Raw genomic sequence first — 15009 nt, 5'->3', positions numbered from 1 at the left:
TGTTAGTTAAAGGATCCAGTGACCCCCAGTCCAGCTGGGGAGAGTGGAGAGTGTCTTGTTGTTTAGTGGATTATCCATCTCTCTACTCTTTGGAGAAATAAATAGTGTCCATCCAAACTCAGAAATACGAAGAATAAAACCAAGACCTCAAGTTTTATGTTTCATCTTGCTTTTGATTTTGCTGTTGTACTCTGAAGTACATTTATATAATAGTATTTGATTTTTGCCGTTGTACTCCAAAGTACCTGTATAGAATAGTATTTGAATAAACTAGTGAATGAAAGGCAGTCTTTGAAAATCCCAGCATGGTGATTTGAGATTGCATTGAGACTGGAGCAGCTCTGTAGAAAATCTGGTTTCTTTGTCAGAAGCTGTTGACAAAATAGACAAGCGCTTAGACATGGCCTTGCATACAATACAATACAATAAATGACATTCCATAGACACAATGCTGAGCTTCTGTATGCAAAGTCAACGTTCCATCTCTTCACCTCTGAATCGTTCCTCCTCTTTCTCTCCCCTCTCCCTTCTTACAGAGTTTTTCCTGGAGCTCCTCGACAACAGTGAGAAATCCCTGAATAACATGTTCACGCGGACCTACGGGAAGCTGTACATGCAGAACAGTGAGCTGTTCCAGGACCTGTTCACGGAGCTGAAGCGTTACTACACTGGGGGGAACGTCAACCTGGAGGAGATGCTGAATGACTTCTGGTCCCGTCTGCTAGAGAGGATGTTTCAGCTGCTGAACTCTCAGTACCACTTCACCGACGACTACTTGGAGTGCGTCAGTAAATACACTGACCAGCTGAAGCCTTTCGGTGACGTACCCCGGAAACTAAAGGCCCAGGTTACGAGGGCCTTCATCGCTGCAAGGACCTTCGTCCAGGGCCTCATGGTGGGCAGGGAGGTGGCTAACAGGGTGGCTAAGGTACGTTACTCAGTTTATGGTCTTCTCACCCGAATCCTGACCCTGACCCTAACTCTGACCCTGACTCTGACCCTGACCCTAACTCTGACCCTAACTCTGACCCAGACCCTAACTCTGACCCTAACTCTGACCCAGACCCTAACTCTGACCCTAACTCTGACCCAGACCCTAACTCTGACCCAGACCCTAACCCTGACCCTAACTCTGACCCAGACCCTAACTCTGGCCCTAACTCTGACCCAGACCCTAACTCTGACCCTAACTCTGACCCTAACTCTGACCCAGACCTTAACTCTGACCCAGACCCTAACTCTGACCCTAACTCTGACCCAGATCCTAACTCTGACCCTAACTCTGACTCTGACCCTAACTCTGACCCAGACCCTAACTCTGACCCAGACCCTAACTCTGACCCAGACCCTAACCCTGACCCTAACTCTGACCCTGACATTAACTCTGACCCTAACTCTGACCCAGACCCTAACTCTGACCCTAACTCTGACCCAGATCCTAACTCTGACCCTAACTCTGACCCAGACCCTAACTCTGACCCTAACTCTGACCCAGACCCTAACTCTGACCCAGACCTTAACTCTGACCCAGACCCTAACTCTGACCCTAACTCTGACCCAGATCCTAACTCTGACCCTAACTCTGACCCTGACCCTAACTCTGACCCAGACCCTAACTCTGACCGTATCTTTGACCCTGACCCTAGCTCTGACCCAGACCCTAACTCTGACCCTGACCCTAACTCTGACCCTAACTCTAACTCTGATAATGCACTACCCAATTTCCAAAATTGCACCTTGTGCATTCTACTATTACAACTATGAAGAGGAAGTAGAAAGCACCCAGTTTGGGAAGCAGTGCCCTAGAGGACCATCTGGTAACCTCTCACCTGTTCTGTCTGGCTCTGGGGGTGTACTCCACAATGCCTGAGGCTCAGCTGATGATCTCTTAATGGAATGCATGGGCTGACTGGCTATGCCTGGGGCTCAGCTGATGATCTCTTAATGGAATGCATGGGGCTGACTGGCTATGCCTGGGGCTCAGCTGCTGATCTCTTAATGGAATGCATGGGGCAGACTAGCTATGCCTGGGGCTCAGCTGCTGATCTCTTAATGGAATGCATGGGGCTGACTGGCTATGCCTGGGGCTCAGCTGCTGATCTCTTAATGGAATGCATGGGGCTGACTGGCTATGCCTGGGGCTCAGCTGCTGATCTCTTAATGGAATGCATGACAACAACAGCTGGTTGTGATGGTGTATGGGATGACAACAACAGCTGGTTGTGATGGTGTATGTAATGACAAGAACAGCTGGTTGTGATGGTGTATTGAAGGACAACAACAGCTGGTGGTGATGGTGTATGGAATGACAACAACAGCTGGTTGTGATGGTGTATGGAATGACAACAACAGCTGGTTGTGATGGTGTATGGAATGACAACAACAGCTGGTTGTGATGGTGTATGTAATGACAACAACAGCTGGTTGTGATGGTGTATGGAATGACAACAACAGCTGGTTGTGATGGTGTATGTAATGACAACAACAGCTGGTTGTGATGGTGTATGTAATGACAACAACAGCTGGTTGTGATGGTGTATGTAATGACAACAACAGCTGGTGGTGATGGTGTATGGAATGACAACAACAGCTGGTTGTGATGGTGTATGGAATGACAACAACAGCTGGTTGTGATGGTGTATGGAATGACAACAACAGCTGGTTGTGATGGTGTATGTAATGACAACAACAGCTGGTTGTGATGGTGTATGGAATGACAACAACAGCTGGTTGTGATGGTGTATGTAATGACAACAACAGCTGGTTGTGATGGTGTATGGAATGACAACAACAGCTGGTTGTGATGGTGTATGGAATGACAACAACAGCTGGTTGTGATGGTGTATGGAATGACAACAACAGCTGGTTGTGATGGTGTATGGAATGACAACAACAGCTGGTTGTGATGGTGTATGGAATGACAACAACAGCTGGTTGTGATGGTGTATGGAATGACATCAACAGCTGGTTGTGATGGTGTATGGAATGACAACAACAGCTGGTTGTGATGGTGTATGGAATGACAACAACAGCTGGTTGTGATGGTGTATGGAATGACAACAACAGCTGGTTGTGATGGTGTATGTAATGACAACAACAGCTGGTTGTGATGGTGTATGGAATGACAACAACAGCTGGTTGTGATGGTGTATGTAATGACAACAACAGCTGGTTGTGATGGTGTATGTAATGACAACAACAGCTGGTTGTGATGGTGTATGGAATGACAACAACAGCTGGTTGTGATGGTGTATGGAATGACAACAACAGCTGGTTGTGATGGTGTATGTAATGACAACAACAGCTGGTGGTGATGGTGTATGGAATGACAACAACAGCTGGTTGTGATGGTGTATGGAATGACAACAACAGCTGGTTGTGATGGTGTATGTAATGACAACAACAGCTGGTTGTGATGGTGTATGTAATGACAACAACAGCTGGTTGTGATGGTGTATGGAATGACAACAACAGCTGGTTGTGATGGTGTATGTAATGACAACAACAGCTGGTTGTGATGGTGTATGTAATGACAACAACAGCTGGTTGTGATGGTGTATGGAATGACAACAACAGCTGGTTGTGATGGTGTATGGAATGACAACAACAGCTGGTTGTGATGGTGTATGGAATGACAACAACAGCTGGTTGTGATGGTGTATGGAATGACAACAACAGCTGGTTGTGATGGTGTATGGAATGACATCAACAGCTGGTTGTGATGGTGTATGGAATGACAACAACAGCTGGTTGTGATGGTGTATGGAATGACAACAACAGCTGGTTGTGATGGTGTATGGAATGACAACAACAGCTGGTTGTGATGGTGTATGTAATGACAACAACAGCTGGTTGTGATGGTGTATGGAATGACAACAACAGCTGGTTGTGATGGTGTATGTAATGACAACAACAGCTGGTTGTGATGGTGTATGTAATGACAACAACAGCTGGTTGTGATGGTGTATGGAATGACAACAACAGCTGGTTGTGATGGTGTATGGAATGACAACAACAGCTGGTTGTGATGGTGTATGTAATGACAACAACAGCTGGTTGTGATGGTGTATGGAAGGACAACAACAGCTGGTTGTGATGGTGAATGGAATGACAACAACAGCTGGTTGTGATGGTGTATGTAATGACAACAACAGCCCAAGTGCTGGAAAAAGGTGTCTGTGAGGAATGTCCAGAATATGTTGTTGTATCATTCGTTACGCTGGTGAAGAGCCGCGTTGGAGCTGATATCCCCAGTGATTTGATGTTGATCTGTTGTTGTCTGCTTGAGTTACAGCAGGGTCTCGTTAGATTTAACAGAGAAAGCATCAAGGTAGTGACTTCATTGTGCCTCAGATTGGTCCACCGAGTGAGTCTACTGTGCACCATTGTTTAGGATAGACTATTACTCAACAGACAATGCTTTTTCTTCCTATTAATTCCTCTGGATATAATGACAACCAATCACACGGCTTCCTCACAACATGACCTGGTAATGACATGACGTATCCATTTTGGTTTCCGTGTTACACTTGCAATGTTATACAATTACAAGGGGGCTTGAAGCCTTTGAATTTGGAGCTCAACAGATTCAAGTTGTCTCCTGGTTGTGATGGTGTATGAATACCTGGTTTACCTGGTTGTGATGGTGTATGAATACCTGGTTTACCTGGTTTTGATGGTGTATGAATACCTGGTTTACCTGGTTGTGATGGTGTATGAATACCTGGTTTACCTGGTTGTGATGGTGTATGAATACCTGGTTTACCTGGTTGTGATGGTGTATGAATACCTGGTTTACCTGGTTGTGATGGTGTATGAATACCTGGTTTACCTGGTTGTGATGGTGTATGAATACCTGGTTTACCTGGTTGTGATGGTGTATGAATACCTGGTTTACCTGGTTGTGATGGTGTATGAATACCTGGTTTACCTGGTTGTGATGGTGTATGAATACCTGGTTTACCTGGGAAATCAGACGTTTCCTCCGTTTAGGGACAAGTCCTTGTTGTAGCTGAATATCTGATGTTATTTCCTTTATTTTAAATCCGTTTGTTGTGAGACGGTGGCGTCGCGAACCGGCTCAAAGTAACATAAAGGGAGACAATGTGGAGGTAAGGAACAACAAAATATATTTATTAACTGAAGTAAACTAAATGTAATTTGTGTAGTCAGTAGTCAGTAGTGTAAGTGGGTTGCCTGCATAAATGTGACAATGAGGGGTGTTGAAAGGTGCCAATGCAAACCAACAAAAACAGCCACAAAAAAAGCCACAACTAAAATCAGTGTCTGCATGGAGAGAGTCTCCTCAATGACTGGGAGAAGAGGTGTATTTATCCCGGGACACACCCTGCCCAGGTGTGTCTGCATGGAGAGAGTCTCCTCAATGACTGGGGGAAGAGGTGTATTTATCCCGGGACACACCCAGCCCAGGTGTGTCTGCATGGAGAGAGTCTCCTCAATGACTGGGGGAAGAGGTGTATTTATCCCGGGACACACCCTGCCCAGGTGTGTCTGCATGGAGAGAGTCTCCTCAATGACTGGGGGAAGAGGTGTATTTATCCCGGGACACACCCAGCCCAGGTGTGTCTGCATGGAGAGAGTCTCCTCAATGACTGGGGGAAGAGGTGTATTTATCCCGGGACACACCCTGCCCAGGTGTGTCTGCATGGAGAGAGTCTCCTCAATGACTGGGGGAAGAGGTGTATTTATCCCGGGACACACCCAGCCCAGGTGTGTCTGCATGGAGAGAGTCTCCTCAATGACTGGGGGAAGAGGTGTATTTATCCCGGGACACACCCAGCCCAGGTGTGTCTGCATGGAGAGAGTCTCCTCAATGACTGGGGGAAGAGGTGTATTTATCCCGGGACACACCCTGCCCAGGTGTGTCTGCATGGAGAGTCTCCTCAATGACTGGGGGAAGAGGTGTATTTATCCCGGGACACACCCAGCCCAGGTGTGTCTGCATGGAGAGAGTCTCCTCAATGACTGGGGGAAGAGGTGTATTTATCCCGGGACACACCCAGCCCAGGTGTGTCTGCATGGAGAGAGTCTCCTCAATGACTGGGGGAAGAGGTGTATTTATCCCGGGACACACCCTGCCCAGGTGTGTCTGCATGGAGAGTCTCCTCAATGACTGGGGGAAGAGGTGTATTTATCCCGGGACACACCCAGCCCAGGTGTGTCTGCATGGAGAGAGTCTCCTCAATGACTGGGGGAAGAGGTGTATTTATCCCGGGACACACCCAGCCCAGGTGTGTCCATGTCGCTGACGACCCTCCCAGCCCCGCCCACCGACATCCTAATAAGGAAAACAAGAGCAAAGAGAATGAATTCGGCAGACAGAGTGGGAGGGGTCACAGGTGGCCACTTTCGTTCTGTTTCCCGCTGCTTCAAGTGAACTGTGGTAATAAAAAAACACTGTGCGGTTACTATGACGACATCATCTAACGTCGGTTTCAACTTGGCCTTCCGTTTAATAAATAAAACACTGTGCGGTTACTAAGACGACAGCATCTAACGTCGGTTTCAACTTGGCCTTCCGTTTAATAAATAAAACACTGTGCGGTTACTATGACGACAGCATCTAACGTCGGTTTCAACTTGGCCCTCCGTTTAAAAAAAAAAACGCTATTCATGGAGAGATTAGTGCTACCGCTATTCATGGAGAGATTAGTGCTACCGCTATTCATGGAGAGATTAGTGCTACCGCTATTCATGGAGATTAGTGCTACCGCTATTCATGGAGAGATTAGTGCTACCGCTATTCATGGAGATTAGTGCTACCGCTATTCATGGAGAGATTAGTGCTACCGCTATTCATGGAGAGATTAGTGCTACCGCTATTCATGGAGAGATTAGTGCTACCGCTATTCATGGAGAGATTAGTGCTACCGCTATTCATGGAGAGATTAGTGCTACCGCTATTCATGGTGAGATTAGTGCTACCGCTATTCATGGAGAGATTAGTGCTACCGCTATTCATGAAGATTAGTGCTACCGCTATTCATGGAGAGATTAGTGCTACCGCTATTCATGGAGAGATTAGTGCTACCGCTATTCATGGAGAGATTAGTGCTACCGCTATTAATGGAGAGATTAGTGCTACCGCTATTCATGAGGGGTTAGTGCTATTGTCACACATTTGACAATGAAATAATCATCTGAATATCAATAGCAAGGCCTAAAACACATGTCATAATGTAATAGTCCTCTGAATATCAATAGCAAGGCCTAAAACACATGTCATAATGTAATAGTCCTCTGAATATCAATAGCAAGGCCTAAAACACATGTCATAATGTAATAGTCCTCTGAATATCAATAGCATAGCCTAAAACACATGTCATAATGTAATAGTCCTCTGAATATCAATAGCAAGGCCTAAAACACATGTCATAATGTAATAGTCCTCTGAATATCAATAGCAAGGCCTAAAACATATGTTATAATGTAATAGTCCTCTGAATATCAATAGCAAGGCCTAAAACACATGTCATAATGTAATAGTCCTCTGAATATCAATAGCAAGGCCTAAAACACATGTCATAATGTAATAATCCTATGAATATCAATTGCAAGGCCTAAAACATATGTTATAATGTAATAGTCCTCTGAATATCAATAGCAAGGCCTAAAACACATGTCATAATGTAATAGTCCTCTGAATATCAATAGCAAGGCCTAAAACACATGTCATAATGTAATAATCCTATGAATATCAATAGCAAGGCCTAAAACATAATTTGAAGTGGTAATTTAATACTTTTTGACATTTTACATGTTCTATATTAGGATCTATCTGTCCAGTATATAAATCAAACAAATGTATAACACTGAGGTCCTTGAAAATAACAATTAAGTGGTTGAAAATGTCCCTGAAAGTCCTCGAATTTGCCTCGTCAATGTCTGTATGAGCCCTGCTTAACGGCTGCATGGTCCCAGACCTGTGTTGTTGTATAGGATGTATGGTGTTGAAGGCCACTAGTGTGAAAATCAATAGTCTGAAGGACCAGCAGTGTGAAATGTGCTTGTCGTTACAATGCCCTGCTTCTGTTATTCTCCTTTACAATGCCCTACTTCCGTTATTCTCCTTTACAATGCCCTTCTTCTGTTATTCTCCTTTACAATGCCCTGCTTCTGTTATTCTCCTTTACAATGCCCTGCTTCTGTTATTCTCCTTTACAATGCCCTGCTTCTGTTATTCTCCTTTACAATGCCCTGCTTCTGTTATTCTCCTTTACAATGCCCTGCTTCTGTTATTCTCCTTTACAATGCCCTGCTTCTGTTATTCTCCTTTACAATGCCCTGCTTCTGTTATTCTCCTTTACAATGCCCTGCTTCTGTTATTCACCTTTACAATGCCCTGCTTCTGTTATTCTCCTTTACAATGCCCTGCTTCTGTTATTCTCCTTTGCAATGCCCTGCTTCTGTTATTCTCCTTTACAATGCCCTGCTTCTGTTATTCTCCTTTATTGTCCTGCCTATTGAACTATATAGAAGTCTCATCAAAAAGAAGAAGTCAACATCTTGACAATGATTATTACCTAGTTCCCCTTGGTCCTCTCTGAGCAGTGTTGTCTTATAGTTGATGTTGTGTGAAGATTAAACCATCTCTCTGAATGAAACGGTCTGCTAGAGACACTATGCAGAAATCACTCCTCCGTTTCCCCGGTTGTAAAACTCTAATAGTTCACCTCTTTTCAGTTTATGGGACAAAACAAGCGAGTGTAGTGTAGTTAGAATCATTGTACCATATAAAACCGCTGTGAAAATATAGAATATAAATATATTAGCCATAACCCAAAATATTGTATTTTCAGCTGTTTGAAGCTGGTGTATAAAACCGAAAGCAAAAGATGCTTAAACAGAACTTCAATTACCGGAGGCATAGACATACAGCGCATAGACATACAGCACATAGACATACAGCACATAGACATACAGCACCTAGACATACAGCACCTAGACATACAGCACATAGACATACAGCACATAGATATACAGCACCTAGACATACAGCACATAGACATACAGCACATAGATATACAGCACATAGACATACAGCACCTTGACATACAGCACATAGACATACAGCACAGAGACGTACAGCACATAGACATACAGCACATAGACATACAGCACATAGACATACAGCACATAGACATACAGCACATAGACATACAGCACATAGAACAGAAATGTTTTATTTGACCTTAATTTAAACTTTATTTAACAAGACAAGTCAGTTAAGAACAAATTATTATTTACACTGAGGGTCTACCAGGTTAACCAGTGGGTTAACCAGTGGTTTAACCAGTGGGTTAACTGCCTTGTTCAGGGGCAGAACGACCTTGTCAGCTCGGGGATTCGATCTAGCAACCTTTCGGTCTCTGGTCACCGCTCTAACCACTAGGTGACCTGCCGCACCATCTCTGGCCCACCGCTCTAACCACTAGATGACCTGCCGCACCATCTCTGGCCCACCGCTCTAACCACTAGGTGACCTGCCCCACCATCTCTGGCCCACCGCTCTAACCACTAGGTGACCTGCCGCACCATCTCTGGCCCACCGCTCTAACCACTAGGTGACCTGCCGCACCATCTCTGGCCCACCGCTCTAACCACTAGGTGACCTGCCGCACCATCTCTGGCCCACCGCTCTAACCACTAGGCGACCTGCCGCACCATCTCTGGCCCACCGCTCTAACCACTAGGTGACCTGCCGCACCATCTCTGGCCCACCGCTCTAACCACTAGATGACCTGCCGCACCATCTCTGGCCCACCGCTCTAACCACTAGGTGACCTGCCGCACCATCTCTGGCCCACCGCTCTAACCACTAGGTGACCTGCCGCACCATCTCTGGCCCACCGCTCTAACCACTAGATGACCTGCCGCACCATCTCTGGCCCACCGCTCTAACCACTAGGTGACCTGCCGCACCATCTCTGGCCCACCGCTCTAACCACTAGGTGACCTGCCGCACCATCTCTGGCCCACCGCTCTAACCACTAGGCGACCTGCCGCACCATCTCTGGCCCACCGCTCTAACCACTAGGTGACCTGCCGCACCATCTCTGGCCCACCGCTCTAACCACTAGGTGACCTGCCGCACCATCTCTGGCCCACCGCTCTAACCACTAGGTGACCTGCCGCACCATCTCTGGCCCACCGCTCTAACCACTAGGCGACCTGCCGCACCATCTCTGGCCCATCGCTCTAACCACTAGGCGACCTGCCGCACCATCTCTGGCCCACCGCTCTAACCACTAGGTGACCTGCCGCACCATCTCTGGCCCACCGCTCTAACCACTAGGTGACCTGCCGCACCATCTCTGGCCCACCGCTCTAACCACTAGGCGACCTGCCGCACCATCTCTGGCCCACCGCTCTAACCACTAGGTGACCTGCCGCACCATCTCTGGCCCACCGCTCTAACCACTAGGTGACCTGCCGCACCATCTCTGGCCCTCCGCTCTAACCACTAGGTGACCTGCCGCACCATCTCTGGCCCACCGCTCTAACCACTAGGTGACCTGCCGCACCATCTCTGGCCCACCGCTCTAACCACTAGGTGACCTGCCGCACCATCTCTGGCCCACCGCTCTAACCACTAGGCGACCTGCCGCACCATCTCTGGCCCACCGCTCTAACCACTAGGTGACCTGCCGCACCATCTCTGGCCCACCGCTCTAACCACTAGGTGACCTGCCGCACCATCTCTGGCCCACCGCTCTAACCACTAGGTGACCTGCCGCACCATCTCTGGCCCACCGCTCTAACCACTAGGCGACCTGCCGCACCATCTCTGGCCCACCGCTCTAACCACTAGGCGACCTGCCGCACCATCTCTGGCCCACCGCTCTAACCACTAGGCGACCTGCCGCACCATCTCTGGCCCACCGCTCTAACCACTAGGTGACCTGCCGCACCATCTCTGGCCCACCGCTCTAACCACTAGGTGACCTGCCGCACCATCTCTGGCCCACCGCTCTAACCACTAGGTGACCTGCCGCACCATCTCTGGCCCACCGCTCTAACCACTAGGCGACCTGCCGCACCATCTCTGGCCCACCGCTCTAACCACTAGGCGACCTGCCGCACCATCTCTGGCCCACCGCTCTAACCACTAGGTGACCTGCCGCACCATCTCTGGCCCACCGCTCTAACCACTAGGTGACCTGCCGCACCATCTCTGGCCCACCGCTCTAACCACTAGGTGACCTGCTGCACCATCTCTGGCCCACCGCTCTAACCACTAGGCGACCTGCCGCACCATCTCTGGCCCACCGCTCTAACCACTAGGCGACCTGCTGCACCATCTCTGGCCCACCGCTCTAACCACTAGGTGACCTGCCGCACCATCTCTGGCCCACCGCTCTAACCACTAGGTGACCTGCCGCACCATCTCTGGCCCACCGCTCTCACCACTAGGTGACCTGCCGCACCATCTCTGGCCCACCGCTCTAACCACTAGGTGACCTGCCGCACCATCTCTGGCCCACCGCTCTAACCACTAGGTGACCTGCTGCACCATCTCTGGCCCACCGCTCTAACCACTAGGTGACCTGCCGCACCATCTCTGGCCCACCGCTCTAACCACTAGGCGACCTGCCGCACCATCTCTGGCCCACCGCTCTAACCACTAGGTGACCTGCCGCACCATCTCTGGCCCACCGCTCTAACCACTAGGCGACCTGCCGCACCATCTCTGGCCCACCGCTCTAACCACTAGGTGACCTGCCGCACCATCTCTGGCCCACCGCTCTAACCACTAGGCGACCTGCCGCACCATCTCTGGCCCACCGCTCTAACCACTAGGTGACCTGCCGCACCATCTCTGGCCCACCGCTCTAACCACTAGGCGACCTGCCGCACCATCTCTGGCCCACCGCTCTAACCACTAGGTGACCTGCCGCACCAAAATCTACCCTTTTGAAGTGACATGTTTAATCAGGAATTATAGATGAGAAAATATAGAAAACAAACATACAGCTTTTTGAATCACCGTTTATATGTTGTTTTGTCAGCTAATACTTTGCTATAAGAAAAATAAATCTGTTTATCAGATCATAAATACCAACCTTTAATGAGAAATAATATGAATAGCACTAGGCTACATGGCTTAGTGGTGAAATCTCCCGGTTAAACCTCTTATTTGGCTTTTTACTTACAGCAGTTATATAAGCCCTGTTTTCACTGACATCCACATTCATCTTATGTAACGTAATGGTGCTGAGGAGAGATGATGTGTTGCGTTACACGACAGTTTGAAAGAGATTCCACTAACACATCACGTGTTGCTTGTGCTTTTCCACTCACTCGCCTTCGTTTGTTGACCCCCAACAATCGTTACTAATGATTAGGACAATTGGTTTAGTCTTTAGTTTATGTAAATTAGGGTGTTTCCTCTGGCCCCTGAGAGGAGAGGGGCTTAAAGACGCTGTGGTCTGACAGTGATACAATGCTGCTGTATCACCTCCATTGGTCCTCTGAGCGGAGAGAGATAGAGGGAGAGAGACGGAGGGAGAGGGACAGGGGGTAGAGAGATGGATGGAGAGAGATAGAGGGAGAGAGAGAGACGGAGGGAGAGGGACAGGGGGTAGAGAGATGGATGGAGAGAGATAGAGGGAGAGAGACGGAGGGAGAGAGACAGGGGGTAGAGAGATGGATGGAGAGAGATAGATAGAGGGAGAGAGACAGAGGGAGAGGGACAGGGGGTAGAGAGATGGATGGAGAGAGATAGATGGAGAGAGACAAGGGGTAGAGAGACAAGGGGTAGAGAGATGGACGGAGAGAGATAGAGGAGAGAGATAGAGGGAGAGAGACGGAGGGAGAGAGACAGGGGGTAGAGCGATGGAGGGAGGGAGAGGGACAGGGGGTAGAGAGATGGAGGGAGGAGAGGGACAGGGGGTAGAGAGATGGAGGGAGGGAGAGGGACAGAGGGTAGAGAGATGGAGGGAGGGAGAGGGACAAGGGGTAGAGAGATGGAGGGAGGGAGAGGGACAGGGGGTAGAGATGGAGGGAGGGAGAGGGACAGGGGGTAGAGAGATGGGGGGAGAGGGATAGAGGGTAGAGAGATGGAGGGAGAGGGACAGGGGGTAGAGAGATGGAGGGAGGGTGAGGGACAGGGGGTAGAGAGATGGAGGGAGAGCGAGAGAGGGTAGAGAGATGGAGGGAGAGGGACAGGGGGTAGAGAGATGGAGGGAGAGGGACAGGGGGTAGAGAGATGAGGGAGAGGGAGGGACAGGGGGGAGAGAGAGGGAGGGAGAGGGACAGGAGGTAGAGAGATTGGAGGGAGGGAGAGGGACAGGGGGTAGAGAGATGGAGGGAGGGAGAGGGACAGGGGGTAGAGAGATTGGAGGGAGGGAGAGGGACAGGGGGTAGAGAGATTGGAGGGAGGGAGAGGGACAGGGGGTAGAGAGATGGAGGGAGGGAGAGGGACAGGGGGTAGAGAGATGGAGGGAGGGAGAGGGATAGGGGGTAGAGAGATTGGAGGGAGGGAGAGGGACAGGGAGTAGAGAGATTGGAGGGAGGGAGAGGGACAGGGGGTAGAGAGATGGAGGGAGGGAGAGGGAGAGAGGGTAGAGAGATGGGAGAGGGAGAGAGGGTAGAGAGATGGAGGGAGGGAGAGGGACAGGGGGTAGAGAGATGGGGGGAGGTAGAGGGACAGGGGTAGAGAGATGGAGGGAGAGGGACAGGGGGTAGAGAGATGGAGGGAGAGGGATAGGGGGTAGAGAGATTGGAGGGAGGGAGAGGGACAGGGGGTAGAGAGATTGGAGGGAGGGAGAGGGACAGGGGGTAGAGAGATTGGAGGGAGGGAGAGGGACAGGGGGTAGAGAGATGGAGGGAGGGAGAGGGAGAGAGGGTAGAGAGATGGAGGGAGGGAGAGGTACAGGGGGTAGAGAGATGGAGGGAGAGGGACAGGGGGTAGAGAGATGGAGGGAGTGAGAGGGACAGGGGGTAGAGAGATGGAGGGAGAGGGACAGGGGGTAGAGAGATGGAGGGAGGGAGAGAGAGATGGAGGGTGTGGTTGGCAGACGTTTTGTTGGACCAAGAATTTAATTTCATTCTAGTGTTATAGCCTTTCCCCCAACACCACATCCCTGACCTTTTCTCTGTTGAGGTCTAGAGATATAGGGGTAACTGGGGTCTGGAGATATAGGGGTAACTGGGGTCTAGAGATATAGGGGTAACTGAGGTCTAGAGATATAGGGGTAACTGGGGTATAGAGATATAGGGGTAACTGGGATATAGGGGTAACTGAGGTCTAGAGATATAGGGGTAACAGAGGTATAGAGATATAGGGGTAACTGGAGTATAGAGATATAGTGGTAACTGAGGTCTAGAGATATAGGGGTAACAGGGATATAGGGGTAACTGAGGTCTAGAGATATAGGGGTAACAGGGATATAGGGGTAACTGAGGTCTAGAGATATAGGGGTAACAGAGGTATAGAGATATAGGTGTAACTGAGGTCTAGATACAGTATATAGGTGTAACTGGGGTCTGGAGATATAGGGGTAACTGGGGTATAGAGATATAGGGTTAACTGTGGTCTTGAGATATAGGGGTAACAGAGGTATAGAGATATAGGGGTAACTGAGGTATAGAGATGTAGGGGTAACAGGGATATAGGGGTAACAGGGATATAGGGTTAACTGAGGTCTAGAGATATAGGGGTAACTGAGGTATAGAGATAAAGGGGTAACAGGGATATAGGGGTAACTGAGGTATAGATATATAGGGGTAACTGGGATATAGGGGTAACTGGGGTCTAGAGATATAGGGGTAACTGAGGTATAGAGATATAGGGGTAACTGAGGTATAGAGATATAGGGGTAACTGGGGTATAGAGATATAGGGGTAACAGGGATATAGAGATATAGGGGTAACTGGGGTATAGAGATATAGGGGTAACTGGGGTATAGAGATAAAGGGGTAACAGGGATATAGGGGTAACTGAGATCTAGATATATAGGGGTAACTGAGGTCTAGAGATATAGGGGT

The 15009-nt window shown here is 48.9% G+C and overlaps 1 protein-coding gene across 1 annotated transcript in view; it reads left to right on the top strand.

Moving 5' to 3' along the window:
- The first annotated feature begins 448 nt into the window (after positions 1–448).
- The window catches only part of LOC139413995 (glypican-6-like), a 188303-nt gene continuing 173742 nt past the window's right edge, over positions 449–15009 (top strand). The window contains exon 1 of the mRNA XM_071161880.1: positions 449–928. Coding sequence (XP_071017981.1) covers positions 449–928 — 480 coding nt within the window. The remainder of the gene's footprint in view (positions 929–15009) is intronic.

The sequence above is a fragment of the Oncorhynchus clarkii genome, chromosome 7 (assembly GCF_045791955.1).
Source record: "Oncorhynchus clarkii lewisi isolate Uvic-CL-2024 chromosome 7, UVic_Ocla_1.0, whole genome shotgun sequence".
Taxonomy (NCBI): domain Eukaryota; kingdom Metazoa; phylum Chordata; class Actinopteri; order Salmoniformes; family Salmonidae; genus Oncorhynchus; species Oncorhynchus clarkii.
Note: the sequence above shows the minus strand (reverse complement) of the source record. Positions and strands in the feature narration are given on the sequence as shown.